Raw genomic sequence first — 18,355 nt, forward strand, 5'->3', positions numbered from 1 at the left:
ACAAACACATCTGTGCATTACTGTGCAGGTTTGCTTTCATCCTTACGTGGTGTGTGTATGCCCAAGGGTTATTTTGAAATAGATTTATGGCTAAATGTTTGATTTATATAATATATGGATTTTACGTATCTATGCCTGGAAGCAAGTAAGCGTTTCTTGGGTGGAAGGTTGTAAGTGGGAGGGGTTAAGAAGTCCTGGGTGGTGGTTAAGAGTTTGGGGACAAATGGAGCATCACCATTTATGTTGTGCAGCTTGGTCAAGAACCTTAATGTCTTTGAGCTGTTACTAAAATGCACCACCTCTGGCTCGGTGTGGTGGCACACACCTTTAATCATAGCACTTAGGGGTAGAAGCAGGTGACTCTCTGAGTTTTTAGCCATTCTGGTCTACATAGTGTGGTTAGCCACTTAGGGCTACACTGTGAGATCCTATCTCAAAATGGCAGCTGTAAAGCTTAAATTAGAATTCCAAAGTGCTTTTGAGTAGTGTCTGCTATTTGCCCTGGCATGGGTTTATATGCTACCTAGGGGCCTAATTCTGAAGCAAGCAAAACCCCAGATGTAGTCTCCATACTTCTGGCCTTTAGGTAAGACGTCCCGGCTTTTCCCTGCCCTCTTGTCAGTCATGTATCTCAGTTGAGTGAAGAATCAGGTATTTTGCTGGGTACCTACTGTGTGTGGGCATTGTTGTGTTAGCGACAATACAAATAACCACCATTGGCCACCTAAGCTCTGCATTATGTCCAGGTCCTTGTCGCACACTCGGCAGCACTGCCATGTACCCAGTGTTGCCTGGCTACTAATTCATAGGACCAGAGGCCAGAACTACATTGCCTCTTCTCACCCCCACCCCGAGTGTGAGGTTCCTTGCTCCCAAGTCACTCCTGTTTTCTATGAGAATTTTTATGTTTTTTATGTTCAGGTGAAAACTTGATTTCCTCCGCTCTCTCGAAGGGAGGGGGTGGTCATGTGATTTAGTCCTAGCCTGGAGCTGGAATGGAAGCCGACCAGATTGTCCTGCTGGCCTGCTGCTTACCTGCTCAGGAGGGGTGGGGACTCCTGAGCTGTAGCTGTAGGCCTTGCTGTCAGGAATTGGGAAGAGGTACTATCTTGTAGTCAAGAACTGCAGACATCTGGAGCCTGGCGCATCCCCAACACATAGCTCCCTACCTCTAGACCTTCCGTGTGGAGAGGTCCCCATGTACCATGGAATGCATTTCCACTCCTGTGATCAGAGGTCAGCCTTCACTGGTTTCTTGAGTCCAGGTGTGGGCTTTTGTCAACTGGGAAGGAACTCGGTATGACCAGCAGGACTGGCTAAAGAAAGACCGGCCCGGGGCCTTGCAGAGCCTCCCTGCTCCCTGGGAGAATTCCTCTCCATTCCAGAAGAGATTCTAGGCAGGCAGAGAACAGAAGTGGGGCATAGGGCCAGATCCCTTTTGGGGTGGTAAGAAGTGCCCTCTTGGGCTCTCCCAAATGGTAGGCTACAGAAGCCCTCTCCCACCTCCACTCCCTGCCGCCAGCACCTGCCAGGCGAGCACTGGACTTGAGCCAGAGGTGGCCGGATCCTGTGTGCTTGGTGGAAAAATAATATCTGTGCCTGGTGAACCAGAGAAGTGCCTGTCAATATTTGGTTAGAGTGGAGGCTGGGAGACAAGGCACAGATTCAGGGAGCCAGGCGGGTTGGGCAGGGTTTGGGCAGGCTGGGTGGCAACCACCTCCTCTGAATGAGGAACAGGGGCCTCTGCTGCTTGGGCAGAGCCCACCTGGCCGCCCAGAGGTGATTTATGGTTAAGTGGCCAGGCCACCTGCTCGTGAGGCCTCCATGGAGGGCAGTTTAACTGGCCCACTTTAGTCTTTGCTTGCTGTGCCCTTCTTGGCCATGCCACCACTTCTGTTTTGCCCAGGTGACATTTTTCCAGGGAGTACCCTTCCAGAGCTGGTGGCTCCTGTATTTTGGAGGAGTAGCAGGACTTGACTTCTCTGCTGGCCAGGAAAAAGCTCTCAGAGTGCCTGCTGTTTGCCCTGTGGACATCTACCCGGTCTTCCCACATCTGTGGACGGACCTTACCTCGTCTCCATAGTGAACTCTTTGCACATGCCTCTTCCCTCCAAGCCTTCTCCTGGCCCTGCACCTGCACCTCAAAGCTGCTGTGTGCACCCCAGCCTTCTCCCTCCCTGCTTCAGGTCTCTTTGTCCTAGTGATTGCTCTCAGAGCCTCCCTGCATACCACTAGGTGGCAAAACACTGGGGTTCTGGTGCTTGGCAGAGGCCCTGTTTTCATTCCACGGGAGTGGGGCCCAGGATTTGTTAAAAGCTCTGTAGATGGGCTAAGGTTATGTATTTAAAAAAAATGCAGGTTCTTAGGTTAGATCCCCAGTAATATTCTAAAAATAACAAAGCAGTCTATTACAGCAAGGTAGAGTGTGAATTCCCAGGCAAGCACTTTGTCTCCCAATGGCAGACACTCCTAGCCCTCTGAGATGTGTCTCTAACTAGCTCCTGGGTAACATGGCTGCTGCCGGCCCAGGAACATGCTTAGAGTGAAATCCATATAAAGCAGCTGTCACCTTTATGTCAGGATTAGTGCCCAGGAGTATCTGGAAATCCCAGGAGAGAGGTGACATTGTCCCCGGTGATCTGGCCTTCTTAGACCCTTCTGACCTGGAAATGCCCAGATGGGGACAGTGCATGACTGGGAGTCTTCTAACTATGGGAAAGGGTTGGAAACATGGGACGTCTGTGTCTTCTCAGGGACATCTCTATTCCTAACTTAGTGGCTTGGAGGTGAGAGTAACACCTTGTATTCTCGGGGAACAGTTTTTCTTAGGCTTTCCAAGGAGATGAGTGGACCAAGTGTCAGCTCAGGGTCCATTTCTCAAAGCCATCTGAATCTTCCTACACTTCCACCTCTTGAGAACTACTGGATAAAGAAATTAATTGGTCCAAAGCAACTGTTGTTTTATTTAATTAAAAACTTTTTAAAAAAATTAAGGACCAAACCTGTTGTCTAGAATCAGCGGCCCCACAGCAGTAGCAATAATTTATCGTCGTTGGGATACAGGGATTGAGGAGGCAGAGCAAGAGCCAGGGAGCAAGGCTGTGTGGCAGTGAACGCAGAAGCAGCTGAGCCTGCACTCCAGTCCATCGTGGCTCCAGATGAGGAGTGGGCGTGGCTGGAAGACGTGGAGGCCTTGGATCTTGCTCTTTGGAGGACTGTGATGACACACAAAGGGGCATGGGGGAGGAAAGCTATTCCCTAAGTACGGATCCCGCTTAGCGATGAGACCCACAATCCTTTCTGGAAAGCCCCTCCCCAGGCTGCAGGAGGCCCTGTATCCTGTATCCGTAGTCCTTCACATTTTCCTCCTCTGCCTGTTTTTTTTCAGACACTAGGGCTTCCCCCAGAAGAGAAAGTCCTTCTACTGGGAGAGGGGGCGTCCCCGGGCAGACCCCAGGATCCCAGAACCCTTCAGTCAAAGAGGGTAGCCCCATGCCTCTGCTTTGGAGCCTGTGCAGTAGGTGCGTGAAGCCATCCTTGGGGGGGGGGGGTGATGGGTCAGCCTGGGAGTGAAGGTGAGGCCAAGTGGGCGTGGACAGAGGCGAGGCAAGGCACAGCTGGCTGGTTGGGGCAAGGAGCAGGGGGCCCTTCAGTGGGGTTCAGCTGCCCCATAGAAAAAAGGGTAGTAGAGGGAACAGGGATAGGAGAACATGAATTTGACTGCAAACTTCATCTCCTTATTCTTCTTGTCCCAGCGGTAGACGGCCGTGAGCAGCAGCTGTCCCTCTACTTTGCGGCCCATGACCAGGAAGCTGCCCGTCAGGTTGTCTAACTGTGGGCAAGGGCAGCTTGCCCCGTTCTTCATATGCAGGACCAGCTTCTTGGTGTCCTTGCGCTTTAAGGGGCCTGCCTTGAGCAGCTTCTTCTTCTTCTGGGCTCCAATCAACTTTCGGTCCCCGTTGTCTATCTTGATCTCCTTAATGCGCATCTTGACCACTGTGGCAAGGTGGGCAAAGGATGGTCAGAAGAGGGTCACATTTGCTTATGACAGCGGGAGCCCTAGTGTGACCAGAGACCTAGGGACAGGAATCCTAGGGAGAGGACCCTCTGGCTAGCTCCACCCTTCTTCCACAGCTAGCCTCCCCAACTCAAGAAGCCAGAAAAGAACTTTGCACACCCAGGGAAGGGAATTGTTCTAGAAACATCTTCTCTCCCCTTTGCCCCACCTTTTGCACTATAGTGACATTTTCTTTCCTAAGAGGCTCCCAACATAAAGATTCCTCCAAAGCAAAGGTTTCGTCATTGCTCCTTTCCCTATTTTTATAGACAGGGAGGCTAGGACACAAAACAGAACCAACTTTGCAAAGGTCACATGCAGAACTCCGTGGCCCACAGTGATCTTGGTCCTAACTGGCTTGGTTCAACTGTCCCAGGATAGAAGAGTCCAAGATGAAGCCGTGGGGAAAGCTAGTCATAACCCATCCCAGCCAGAGGAACACTAGGGACTCAGTAGAGATACCAGGGATAGGGGACATTACTTCTATTGCCAACTCCCGTGCCCTAGGAGGGCCCCATCCATCTTTTAGCAAGCTAAGCTTGCTCCCCCCCCTAAAAAAGATAGCCCAGCCATGGAAGCATCTCTATGGGAAGTGACAAAACACAGCTGCAGTAGCGGTAGTCAGGTGGGGCTGGTTCTGAGCCAGGCTGCTGCGGGAACTGTCAGGATCCTGTGATTCCACACTCACCAAAGTCACTGGAGCACATCTGTTCCATGAGGCCATCAGCGCTGTGCTCCATCTCACACTGGGCACAGATCTTGGTCACTGAAGAGAGAAAGCAAAGTGGGTGTGGTCTTAAACAGCAGGACAGTACAGGCTCCTCCCTTAGCCCCCCTCCTCACAGAAGCTGCTCTAATTACTAAAGAGGAGGATGGCAATGACAATTCAAGAGCTCATATAGTGCAGGGACAGTATGGTGAGGTAGATTCTCTTCTGCAGCCACGACATACATTACAGTCTAAGTTTTATTCCATCTAGTGCTTGCTGTGAAACGGGCACTGCCTTTTCTACTTATCAGCAGAGGAAAACCAGGTGTAATGTGGTAGCCTAGTCAGCAGAGCTTAGGGCTCAGGACTGTGGCCCCTGCTCTATGACCAGGGTGGATATTATTTGCAGGGGTCAGGCACAAGCCAGCATTAACTTTCTCGAAGAAAGTCCAAACGACTCATTTTTATGTGAAACATTCTAATGTCATCTGTTGGCCACTCACACTTTTCTACAACCTGCCTTTGGGTTCTCTTGTGTGCTGGCCTCCAGGTGACAAGCCTCGCTGTGAGAAGGGGAGTCATGGGTAGCAAGGTAGGGCCAGGACAGGGTTCTGAGCCTGAGTTTGTCCTGCTGTTCATGTTTGGGCTCCAAAGAAACTATAAAAGGAACCTGGAGGATTCTGGGAACCGTGGATTTCTTGCTTAGCTGACTCTATTCCTGCCTGCCACTCTCAGCCTTCAAGATAGAGACTTTTCCCTCCCAGAATCCCCCAGAGAGGGAGAAGGAGAAGGTGGGAGGCTCCTAAGACCAAGCTGATTAATTTGAGAGGGGTTAGGGCGATACAAAGAGGAGCTCAGATGCTTTGGGAGGAGTGGTGGGGCGGGGGGGGGGGGAGATTTGAATGTTCCAGCTGTGGGGGCTCACGGGAGCGCTCACTATCCCAGTTAACAGGCAAAGGTTGCCTGCTGGGAGCTATGGGTGTGTATGTGGGGGGCGGGGGAGATGCTAGGGGCTCAGGCCAGTTTGGAAGAGGACAGGCATTCTTGGAGAAAGGAGGAGGGGGTGTGGCCCCCAGATATGGGACAGCTTTGAGGACCTGCACAATGAAAAGGAAGATGAATCAGAAATCAGGTCTAATGGCAGTATAACGAGCCAGTGGGAAGCAGGGCTTGGGAGCTCAAGATGCTGGACTTCACTGCTGGGCAAAGAAGGTTCAGAAAAGTAAAGTACCCAAAAGCCTAGGAATTGGGAGGAGGGGAAGTTAGGGTTACAGGCCTTGAAACGAGGGCCCTCAGGGCTTCCCTAACCACCCGCCTCTTCTCAAAGTTCCCGAGGTCAGGGAAGGAGTAGCGCTTGTCTGGGTGTCGGCAGTTCAGGTCAAAGAAACTGCCTAGCGACCCCAAGCATCCTTGAGATGAGGAAAGGAATACGGCATTTATGAGGGACGTCTCCAAGGCTTCCAGGGATTCCGCAGCTCGGAAAACCGAGCGTGCTGTGAGTTGCACAAGGTACAGGTCAGAGTTGGGAGAGAACTAGTGGGAATACCCAGAGCTTCAAGTTTATAAAGGTTGGAAGGAAAAAGGAGACAGTGCCAGGGCGCTGTGTATAGGGGCTTGGCACCTATCGGGGAGTACAGATGAGGGTTTGGGGAGAGGATCAGTCCGAGGCGCTCTGGGCGCAAAGGCGCTACCTGGAGGCGCGGTGGCAGGCAGGTGCCCGAACTGCACCGCGATGCAGAGGTCGTTGTCCAGGGGGAACTTGTGGCAGTGCAGCATCTCGGGCCAAGGGAAACCGTAGGCCTCCATGAGCGGAGCGCAGCCGGCGCGCACGGCTTCGCACAGCGAGCGGCAGGGGTAGATGGGTCGGTCCAGGCAGACGGGAGCGAAGAGCGAGCAGAGGAAGACCTGGGTGTCTGAGTGGCAGCGCTTGGCCAGCAGTGGCAGCCAGCTGCTTGCCTGCTGCTTCACCTCGGCCAGGCTCTCGTGCTCCAGCAGGTTGGGCAGCCGCATGCGCTTGTAGCCCACCGTGTGACAGAGCGGCAGATCGGCGGGGATGTCGAGGCACTGCGGTGGCTTGGAGTAGGAGCGGCCGTGCAGCGGCTCGGCCTGCCAACCGTAGTAGTCGTACTCCTGGCCGCGTGTTGGCGCCCCATGCAGCGCCCCGAGCAGCAACGCCAGTGCGGCCGTCCGTGCGCTCCAGGCCACCCACATGGCTGGATGTTGCGGCCTGCCCCGACGGCTCGGTGCTCGGCGCCCCGCTGCCCGGCGTGCGCCCCGGCTGGGATGTTCCCTGAAGCCGGCTGCTACTAGGGTCGTCCAAGTAGGTGGCAGTCTCTGCTCCGCTCCGCTGCCGGAGTGATCCAGGCGCCTCCCACCACGGGGCTCCAGCCCAGGCTTCGCCGTTCCCTAGCCAATCTGCAGCCGCTGGTCCCCCTCACCTCCCACCCCCGCCCCGGGTTGGCGGACCTGGGAGGAACCCTGAGTCTTTCCCGCCCGGCTCGGGTCCCTCGGGTCCCGCCTCGCCTCGCGACCCTGACCCGTCAACTATTCTGCTGCCCAGACCTCTCCTTGTGCCTTTTCCTGGGGGCTCAGCATTTTTTTCACCCTTGCCCCCTGCTTCGTCTTTTTATCTCTCTCCACCACAGTCTCTCTCCTGTTCCTTTTCTCACTCACTTCACCTGCTTATCTCTGTGCCTCGGCCTTTCCCTGCTCGGCTCTGGTTTCCCTTCTCCAACACCTCCATCGCTCTTCTCAGATAATGGAGTCTCTTGGCCATCCACGCCCTCCTGGCCAGGCAAGCAGAGCTTCACCCTGAGGTCTTTAAGTATGCCCTGAGGTTCTGTCCAATGCCAGGCACTTGGCAGCCCTCTAGGGATAGCAGATGGCTAAGACAAATCCGTGGCACCCGAGGGGGCAGGGTAAAGGGAATTTTGGCTTCTATTTAATGAATCCCTACTAAGTGCCATGCATAATGTGCATCACTGAACGACCTTATAAACATCTGTTTATGTTTTTTTGTTTTTGTTTTTGAGACAGGGCTTCTCGGTGTAACAGCCCTGGCTGTCCTGGAACTCAATTTGTAGACCAGGCTGGACTCGAACTCACAGAGATTCTCCTGCCTCTGCCTCCCGAGTGCTAAGATTAAAGGCATGCACACCCCGCCCGGCTATCCATGCCCTTTTCTAATGAAAGCTCACACCCAATAGGTGCTAGCTGTGCTTGGAGACTGTCCTAGGCACATTTCATAACCTACCTCATGGAATTTTCACAGTGATGCCCTAAGGAGGGTAGGAACCATTTATTATCACTACTTTACAGATAAAGATGCTGAAGCTGAGGTCAGGTGAGGATTCCAAGTGGCCATTGGATATAGGTAGTGCGGTTCCAGAGTCAGAGCACACATCAACAACCTGAAGGTCTGGATTCTGAGGATTTGGAGACGTGGGGTTAACTGTCCCAGGGTCATGCGCTAAGGAGGGCAGGGTCTGATTCAGGCGGTAGGCTCCAAAGAGCAGAGTCACTATTGTTGGGCAAGATAGAGTCCAGCCTGGGCAGGAAACACTGTGGGTGTAAGGAGAACTGCTTCTGTCCTCCAAGCAGACATCAGAAAGGTGACTTCCAGGATCCCACGCTTAGTGTCTGTCTGGGTTTTGTCTTCCTTGACTTTTCTGTGAGAGGAACTGGAACAGAGGCTTGCGGAAGGAGGCTCTTATTGGTTTCACCAGACCTCTGGCTTCCCTTCCGGGGACGAGCTTCCAAAGGGCCGGGGGTGGGAAAGTGGAGTATATGTGAGGGGGGTAGGGATTGAGGGGGTAGGGACTGGCTCCACTTTGAATAAGGAGCGTTTCTCCCCAATTGTCCTTCCTTCTTCTCTTTGCTCCTCAATATTTCCAGGGCTCTTGGCTTCTAACCGACCTGCTCATGTAGCGGAGAGAGGTGGACCCACACTATAGTATCCACTCCACACATAGAGGACACTTGCCACATGCTGATATATATGAGGTACAAAGGCTTGGTCCTTCATGTAGCTGATGGAGCAGAGGAAGCAGGCAGTCCAGGTTGGGATGGGATGCCTCTGATGTCCTGGTTGACATAGTTGAGTCCACGTATAAGCCAGCTGGGGCCTTTCCTTTATGTGTAGCATCAAGAGTCTCTGCAGATGGGCGAAAGGTTGATCCCCACAGAGAGAAGCAGGGTACAGTAGTAATGGGAAAGGATGCTGTCTGCAACTGAAAACCAGGTTCAAATTCTGCCCCCTCTTTCCCAACTACCTGCGTAGCCTCTGGCAAGTAGGAGCTATCCTGACCCTTAGTCTCCTACTTTATAAAGTGGGACTTCCACTGAAGTGGTTGTGATGGGCAAAGATGGATGGAAAGGCCTTGTGCAGCACCCACGTGTAAAGGACACTGGGAAATGTCAGATGCTCACAGGGACGAGGCTTCGGGTCAATGTACATTAGGTGTCCTGAACATCCCCCAAGACGCCTTGGACAGGACTCTGAGCTCCGAGCAGAATGGCACTGCTCTCTGTAATTCACTCCCTGCCTCATCTCTGGGCTTGGCCATCTTGTATGCTGTCTGGGAGGTGTGGCTCTGTGCCACACCCACTCCAGCTCTGGACACTTACAGGGGCCTTGGACCTCCCAGGTGGCTGTGTAAGGTGTTGGGTCCTGGGCCAGCTGGTTTGGCTGGGCCGTTCTTGGCATTGCTATGGGTGACCTGGACAGAGCTGGGCATTGTTCCTGTGGCTGGTTATGTAAGGCCAGCACATGGCTAGAAATCAAGCCTGTCTGGGCCTGGAAGCTTGGGCTCTGAAGGGCAGTGGGGCTGGGCTGGGAGGACGATGAGCCTTCGTTACCTGTCAACTCTGATGTGGGGAGGCTGAGGCTCCCCAATATTGATGGGAGCAAGGGGGAGAGCCCTCTATAAGGCATGAAGCCAGAGTGCACTCTGCTGCTCAGGCAGTGCCCTTCTGTGGTCAGCCCTTGCCCTGGATCTCCGGCTGAGCTACTTTCTGATGTGGTGTTGATTCTTGATGAGGTAAACCCAGGGCCTAGGCAGCTGGGTTGAACACCTGGCGCACTTGGCATCTGTCCATCCTGGGATGTATGTAGTCCGTCCAGGTTCACGCTACTTCAACTGGTAGAGGAGACCATTTGTTCAATAGAGCAAAAATTTGCATAGCTATCTTTCCCATCTAAGATGCCTCTCCGATCAAACTTAATTATTTTCATAAACTCCTACTGCTTTCTACATTTTTATTGTGTTCCCCTCCCCCACAATGGATCTCGAAATCTCAAACCTTTTCAGAGGGTGTACAGAGTCAAACTTTCGCATAATTTAAAAGTCAATTTAAAGAGCAAGATAAATCAATGGATTTCAAGGCAGTGGGGTAAGGCAAGTTTATTAATAGACTTCAGATTACATATTATTATGATGAACATATAGGCCATATGTCGTTTTTGGGGTGCTATCAAAGAAGATATCCCTAATTATCTGCAAAGGCCATTAAACCACTTCTTCCTTTTCCACTACATTTCTGCGCGAGGCCAGATTTTCATCATACTGTTCAACCAAAGCACATGTGGTAACAAATTGAACACAGAAGCAGACAGAAGAGCCCAGCTGGCCTCTATTAGCCTGCACACTGAGGGGATTTACGGACCGTAAAGCAATGGCATTGTGGATTTTACTTCTCATTTTGAAAAAAAGCATAATTATTTTTGTGACGTTTGTTTATGTTTACGTACAATGATTTATTAACGGAATTCATGATTTTTTTCTCCTATTTTAAATTTCAAATGCAGCAAATAGCAACAGGGACGAAATCACTCTTCAAGATTCTAAATTAATTGAGTGAATGATTGGTAACGGAGACAAGGGCTCGTAGGTGCCAGGCTGGCCTTGAACTGGCCACATAGCTGAAGAAGAGGTAGAATTTTTCACTTTCTTGCTATCATGTCTTAAGTGATGAATTTACAGGGATACGCTGTGATCCCCAGTTTGGGATCCTGAACGTATGTACCTTGAGGGGTTCTGAGAGAACACTGTTTAAGATCTGCTGGTCTAGTTATCCTGCCAGCCTCTAAGAGAGTTGTCTAAAATTCTGCTTGTAATGTTTATCTTTCTGTCTATGTAGCTGATCTCATCTTGCTTGACACACTTTGAGGCTATGTTGTCAGGAGCACAAAACTTCATGATTGTTGGGGGTCCTCTTGGTATCCTCTTGGTATATTCCTGTTTGGAGTATTCTTCTCAGTTACTTGTTTGTTTGTTTGTTTTTTTGAGACACAGTTTCTCTGTGTGGCCCTGGCTGGCCTTGAACTCAGAGATCTGCCTGCCTCTGCCTCCAGAGTGCCCCTGTTAAAGGTGTGCTGCTCCTTGCCAGGGCTGTTTGGTTCCTTTTAGTGTTTGAGGGGCTCTAGTTCCGTGAATCAGCACTCAGCTAGAACCTGAGCATGCTCTCTGTGTTTTACCAAGAGACAGATAAGACCGCTCGTCCATACTTTGCAACAAGTCCTGAAAAGAAGCAACCTTGGGCAGTGGGAGTGACCCCACGTTGGGTCCAAGAGGTCTGAGTTACACATTTCCAATGTGCGAGCAAGACTTTCCCATGCCCTGGGTCCCAGCTGCCTCTTGTGTGATGTGAGGGTGACCATTACCATTTTACTCTTTATGATTCACAGGGTGAGCTCAAAGGGCAAACGAGATAGTAAAAATAAGAGCTTGGAAATTTACTTATTTTACCTAGGGGATATCTGCGCCATCCTGTAGGATGTCCTGCGATGTCCAGGGGAGTCTGGCCTGGAACTTTTTATGTGTACCAGGTTGGCCTCTCACTCAGAAATCTGCCTGCTGAGTGCTGAAACTAAAGACATGGGCATTTTGATGGAGGAGAACTGGATATTGCCCTTTGCTTTAGAGGGGTCCGACAGCCTCTGTCACCTCTTCCCTCTCCTGACTGGGGGAGGTCCCAGGAGAGGCAAGACAGACTCTTGTTAGTATTTCAGAGTCTGCTGGGGTCATCGGCCTTTACAATCTCTCATTTTTGCCAGGACACTGTCTTCGTACAGTGGCTGCTCTGTGTGACCTGACAGAACCATTAGTGCTGCCGGGACCTTTCTGATTCCAGCTTCCCGCTCTTCTCTTACACTCCAGCCTTTCACCTCTGCCCACAGCAGAGCCAGCATCTGCCCGGAGCATCAGAGCATCAGAGCATCGGAGCATCGGAGCTGTGCAGGGCCCTCTGCAGAGCAGCCTTGGTTATCACTGGGCATGCACAGACCTGCTCGGGATCGCTGGGCATGCTAGTAGCTTTGAGGACTTGCACAGAGGAACTTAGGTCAGTGGTCCTGGAGGTGTATTTAAGTCCTTCTTGCCACAAGTCTGGACATTGAAGCCTCTTCAGGTTCTTCTAGAGCCTATAAGGTTCAGGGAATTAAAGCAGAGACCGGGTTTGTCTTGCGCCTGGGTCTTGAATCAGCACAAGACTTACCCATCTGAAGGTGGAAAGCCAGAGGGTCAACATGCTGGCATGCAGTGGGTGTGGCGGGGGTAGGCAGGGCTGTGGATGAAGAGAAGGCCAAATACACCCTCCTCTTCTCCCTGGGCCCCTAGCATACTGGGGAGTCCCCAGGATGTGGGACAGTCCTGGCCAGAAGCTTATCAGAGAGGCAACCAAATGTATTGCTGAAGAACATGCTCTCTGAGGCTGGAGTGAGTTCTAATTCATCAATGCCATGTGGGTGAGTTACTTTCCACCCTCCCCTCTTGTTTTCATTATCTGTAAACTGGGAATATTAATTCTTGATAGTATTATCAAGAAGGTCGCTTTAACTTTTTTTTTTTTGAGATAATATCTCATGTAGGTTTCAAACTCCTGATCCTTCTGTCTCTCCCTCCATGGTACTAGGGTTACAGGCATGTGTGGGGGCACTCAGTTTCTAGAGTTAATTTTAAATATTGCTTAGAACAGTGCACATAGTAAGAGCTGTCTGCACAACTGTTAGTTCATGTCGAACACTGGCACGCCAGTGGTGATCAACACCAAATCCTGTAGTTCTTGGTCCCTAAATTTCTCTTCTCTCCATCCACACCTTCTCTCTTCCCTGTCTCCTTGCCTCCACTCCCCTTTGGTCTCTTGAGCTCACTCTTGAGTGCTGGGATTACAAGCGTGTGCCTTGTGCCTGGCCATGATCTTCTCTCTCCTCCCATCATGCCCTGCTTCCTCTCAGCCTCACCAGGTTCCAACAGCTGGAGTGGAAACAGTTCGGTTCAAGACCTTCCGTAGTCTCCCTCGCTTCTGGGATAATGGCTCTGGTTTGGCCAGCTCTCCTTGTGGGGTTCTCTAGAATCCCGCGACACACTTTGCAGTGGTCGTTCCCTCAATGGCCTGGTCATTATGTGATTGTATTTTTTCCCCCTTACTTTCTGGCAAATCTGGAGGAGAATAGAGAGGGCATTAGAGCCCCTGTAGCTGGAGTTATAGGCAACGTGGGTTCTTCTCATCGGCTGATCATGTAGATCTTTTACAAAATGTATTGGTCATATGGTTAGGAGGGACGTTATGGCTGTTAGAGTGTTCTGTGGGATGGGGCTTAGCCTGTGAGCTTAGGGTCTTCAGGAGCAAGGCCTGCCCATTGGCGGGATTGCATGGTTGAGGCTTACGAGCCCCATTAACTACGGAGGGTCTTGAACTGAACTGTTGCACTCCAGCCAGTGGAACACAGTGAGACTGAGAGGAAGCAGGGCATGGTGGGAAGGGAGAGAAGAGATTGTGGCCGGGCACAGGGCACAGGCTTGTAACCCCAGCATGTTGGGTGATGTGACCCAAGGGGATCAAGCTTGGGTCCTCTGCATGAGAAGTGTGTGCGCTTAACCACTGAGCCATCACTCCCACCCCACTGCTCCCTCTCTTGGATGCAGTTTAGAGATGATGAGGCACCTGGTGTTGTGCTCTGTGCTTTCCTGTGCGCCATCTCATTGAATTATCCCAATAGCACCACAAGAGAAGCATTGTCCCCGTTTTATGTGAAGAAACAAACTCAGAGAAGGCAAGTAACATTCCCAGAGTCGCACAGCTGAGAAAGGTACCAGGACTCAAACCCACGGTTTTCGTTTATGGCTGCATGGGAGAAGTTACCGGGGGATGAAGAATTCTGAGTCCAAAGGGGCCTGAGAAAGCAGACCCTTCAAGGAGACCCAACCCACTATAGCTGAGGCAGGCCAGCTCTCTGATTTCAGCAACACACACTCTAGAAGGCAGAAGGCCATCGATGAACAAATACATGGACCTGTGGTTGCTATGAAAGAGGACTTTCTATGGGAAAGGGAGAGGTACTCAGAGCCACCTCTGTGGGGAGGGGAGAAACTCTCTCCTCTTAGGCTTTGTTTCTGTTGCTTTCAGGCTGTGGGAATTTGGACACAACCCAATTCCTCGTGCTTGGTTTCCCTATCAGAAAAGCGGATGGGGAGGGTTACATAGAAGATTGCTCAGGTGTTAGGTGCAAAGGGTTCTGTGCCGTCACAAGGGAACAGTACAAGGTCCCCTTTCTATCCCTAAACACAGTGATGTGGGTTGCTGGGGCTCCCCACATTTATAAACTGTTGCAGCTGAGAGTAATCCTCAATTGTGCCCTGACCACCAGCGCCTGTGGACACAGTTCTGGAAAGCTATCAACCATTCCCCACGACTCCCCAAATCAGCGCAGACACAGAATGGCTCATTTGCTTGTAAATAAAACAGCGATTTCTGTGATTGGAACTAAATGACATGGCTCTCAGGGCCACAGTTCCTTCCCAGGCTCACAGAAGTCAGCTGGCAGCCCTTGAGGCAGGACGGGGGAAGGGACCGGCTTCTCAGAGGACAGCAGGTCAGAGGCTCTGGGCGGGGGGTGTGCACTTTGTGCTCTGGGTGCAGGAGAAGGAAGTGAGCATCTTTGGGAGGGACCTAGGGGCAGGACCGTGGAGGGCAAACCCAGGGCATCAGTGTTTGGGGTTGGGACCAGCTGTTGGGGGAACCCTGGGCAGACAATGGCCTCATTAAGGAGAGGGTGCAGGCAGGCAGGAGCTGGGCATGGCTACAGCAAGAGGAGAATGTGAGGAACTGAACCTCTTCTTGCTAGGCCAGCCAATGGAGCAATTGTCCTCTGGTGGGAGGGAGCCGGAGGTCTGAGCCTGGGAATGGCTGGACAGTTGCCCTTGGGGGCAACTGAGGTAGTCCCGGCCCTTTTACCCGGCTTACAATAACTCCTCCACTGGTTGCTGAGAACTTGGGCCTCAGAAGGGATTTCTAGGCTTGAAAGTCCAGGGTGTGGCTTCTCTTACAAGGCTCTTTGAAAAGGGATTCTCAATTCTTAATTGCCCCCTTCTGGGGAGCCATTCAGTTTAGGGTTGTCTCTGGCCTGGCTCACCAGGCTTCTGTAGCTCTCCTGTGTATCCCCACCCTGCTCCTCTGTGCACAGTGGGTCTGCTCGGTGGGTTTCAAGAGCTCCACCTGCTCTTGAGTTGAACTGACAGTGCTTCTCTGCCGGGTGAGCAGCTTGCTCCACCCGAGCTCCATCCATCAGCACGGCTGGTCCTCCACTTAAGCTGAGCGGGAGACTTCCTGTACAACACGGTGACCAGACGTTTCTGGACTCAAATGCTGACAGAGCTCCCACTGAGATGTACCCAGAGCCCAATGACAGAGGTGGCATGGTAGAGCTCAATAGAGAAGACAGGGGCAAGGAAGTTAGGGCTGGCACTGAGCCCCAAAGTTCCACCCAGCTGTGGATACTGCCTCGGGGGACCCTTTACTAGAATACCTGATGGTTCTGGAAGCTCTAACAGGTCAAACCTCTGTTGTGATGGGTCTGTGTTGGTTCTGATCGACAGATCTACAGATCTGCTGGAATTGGTCTGTCTGCATTGTAGCGAATCCTGGTTCTTACTCCTGGCTTTGGTTTTTGCTTCATTCTGAGAGAGGAGGTGGGCAGCTAAAGTCTGAGGATTAGCTTCCTGCAGCTGGGAACTGTTGCTGGTTTCCTGGCTCGCCAACATGGCTGATGCTGGCACCTATCACAGTAGAAGGGAGAGAGTCTTAAACGACACAGTAAAGCAGTTGCTGCACATAGAAATTGATCAGAACATACGTTTCCATACCTAGGTCACCTGCAGAGATCCCAGTTTGGTGTCTGTCACCAGGTGTTTGGATGTAGTAGACCTTGGACGGGGGGGGGTGGGGCATTGGTCTTGAAGGTGTTTTTGTGTGTATGTGTGTGGCAATGAAGGTCAACCCAGGGCCCTCTATAGGCCAATGCTCCATTACTGAGCTTTACAGTTCATGACTACCCTACAAAGGCTGTGACTGGTGCTCCACTCTATACTTCCCCTTCTGGCAGTTAGAGCTTCTCTTCCCATCTCCTGCTCACGGGGCTCCTTTGGGATAAAATAAGAATCCTCCTTTCTGGAAGGTCCACACAACCTGGCCCTCTCTCCTCTGCCCCTATCTCTTGTCTTTGGTGGTCTAGTTTTTCACAGCCCTCTTGTTGGCCCAGCCCCCAGCTCAGCACTCTGACAGATGGCAGGGTCAGGGGACAGCGTGTGTCCTACATTAAGTGCTCCATCATCCAAGTGTCTAGGCACACAGTGGGGGTGTTATCACCGCCTCCTGTGCATAAGATGGGAAGACGGAGGTGAATCGGTCGCACAGTAGGGAGGTTCCGGATGGATGCCCCTCTACCATCCGTCTCTGTGGCTCTCTCAGTGGCTTCTCATACTCACCCTTCACTGGGCCTGGCCAGCTTTATATGAACAGCATCACTGATGAGGACATTATAGGGGGTCCTGCTTCAGGAGAGAGTTCCATGCGACAGCTACTAGGATCCTGGTGAAGATAGCTCATCTTAATTAAGGATCTGGTAGATACTGATATTGTCCTGTTCCATCTTGACAGCACCAGGAGGTTTATGTGAACGGTCCTTATTTGGAGATGAGGGCATTGAGGTTAAAGGTTAGCTTCCTCCGGTTCACCCAGGCAGTGCGTGATGGAGAGGCCCAGAACAAAGCTCTGATTCTTTCTGCTCTGACACTCTGTCCTTTTCTACCACCCCATGAATCCAGTGGGCCAAAGTCAGGAAAGCTAAAAGGGCTGGAGTGGTCCCTCTGCAGTCCACCACGGAGGGCTGTTAAGTCAGATCAGGGGCCGCTGGGTCGAGTTGTGTTGACCTCGCTAAGCAGTGAGGCAATTGGGGTCAGGAATAGGTGCATTCTTTCCTCTTAGCACATCACCCAGCCTCCAGCTTCCTGGAATTGTTGTCAGATTCCAAACTACTTGGCCGTGAGTTCTTTCCCCCTCCCCCAGATCCCGCACACAGCAACGAAGCACCCATCCACTTCCAGACCACACCCTCTCACACCCTTTGCTGAAGAATATCTAGTTGACAGGAGAATAGGAGGCCAGCTGGGCTTCCATGCCCCAAGAGCGAGCATAAGCCCAGCTACTTTCTGTGCAATCTTGGGGTTCTGTGTCTCCTCTCCCAGGCTTGGTTTTCCAGCCTGTGGAGGCAAAGGTAAAACCATCCTGGTAAGAGGATTGGGTGATGTCATGTCTGTCTTAGGAGACAGTTGATCACTATAATTGATTAGTTGGAGGTCAAGGTTGACAGAGTGTCTGAGTGGAATCTCTGTAGTCAAGAAAACATCTCCTCCTGCCACTCCAAGTCATGGCCACTAGCTACTTGTACCTGGGGCTACTGAGAAATGGAGTTTCAATGTAATCATGCTTTAGGGAGGTAAGAATCATATAGCACAGAATAACCATCTATTAAAAATGTTTTTAACCTTTATTTTGTGAGAATGGGCATTTTGCCTACATGTGCACCCATCTGCCATGTATGCATTGGATCCCTTGGGGCTGGAGTTACAGACAGTTGTGAGCCACTGTGTGGGTACCAGGGATTGAATTCAGGTTCCTGGAAGAGCGACCAGTGCTTTTAACCCCCAAGCCAACTTCCCAGCTCCCTTACCATCTTAAAATGAGCAACCCAGTAGTGTTTAGTGCACTGACAGGAGCCACCACTTCTCTGTAGTTACAAACTATTGGTCATCTCCAAAAGAAACCCTGTTCATGAACGCAGGCCTTTCCCCTCCTTTCCCTGCCAGATCTGGCAGCTAATACAGCACAGCCTGGGTCTACGACTTTGCCTGCTTTAAATGCTTCTTAGGAATGTCCGTCTTCACACACAGAATGTGACTGGCACAGCCAGCTTCTTTCCCTTAACTTGACGTTGTAGAGTTTCTCCATGCTATAGCAAGGGCCAGTCCTCTGTTCTTTTTCAGTGATGGCTGACGGCCACGGCACTGCACAGTGGCCATGATGATGTGCTTTGGGAACGTGAGAGAGCAGGGCATCCTTGTGCTGCTCCCCGAGTGATGCAGTGGGACAGAAGGACCTAGAGAGTGGGAAGGATGAAAACGCTGCCTGGGGTCCCTCCAAAGACCTCAAAAAAGTCCAAAGCTTTGCCTGACGACAGGCAGGGCTATCACGTTTGGAAGTCTCATTGAGGCCCAGTACTGGGCTGGGCATGAAGTAACTATTTAATACTAACAG

At 51.6% G+C, this 18,355-nt stretch overlaps 1 protein-coding gene across 1 annotated transcript; it reads right to left on the minus strand.

The window, feature by feature from the left end:
- Positions 1-2,935: 2,935 nt before the first annotated feature.
- Sfrp5 (secreted frizzled-related sequence protein 5) lies at positions 2,936-7,217 on the minus strand. The gene is made up of 3 exons (NM_018780.3): positions 6,457-7,217; positions 4,746-4,823; positions 2,936-3,996 (listed from the first exon to the last, which is right to left on the minus strand). Exons 1-3 carry the CDS (start codon positions 6,974-6,976, stop codon positions 3,650-3,652), a joined length of 945 nt encoding a protein of 314 aa, NP_061250.2. The 5' UTR covers positions 6,977-7,217; the 3' UTR covers positions 2,936-3,649.
- Between the last annotated feature and the right edge of the window lie 11,138 nt (positions 7,218-18,355).

The sequence above is a fragment of the Mus musculus genome, chromosome 19 (genome assembly GCF_000001635.26).
Source record: "Mus musculus strain C57BL/6J chromosome 19, GRCm38.p6 C57BL/6J".
In the NCBI taxonomy this organism is placed as follows: domain Eukaryota; kingdom Metazoa; phylum Chordata; class Mammalia; order Rodentia; family Muridae; genus Mus; species Mus musculus.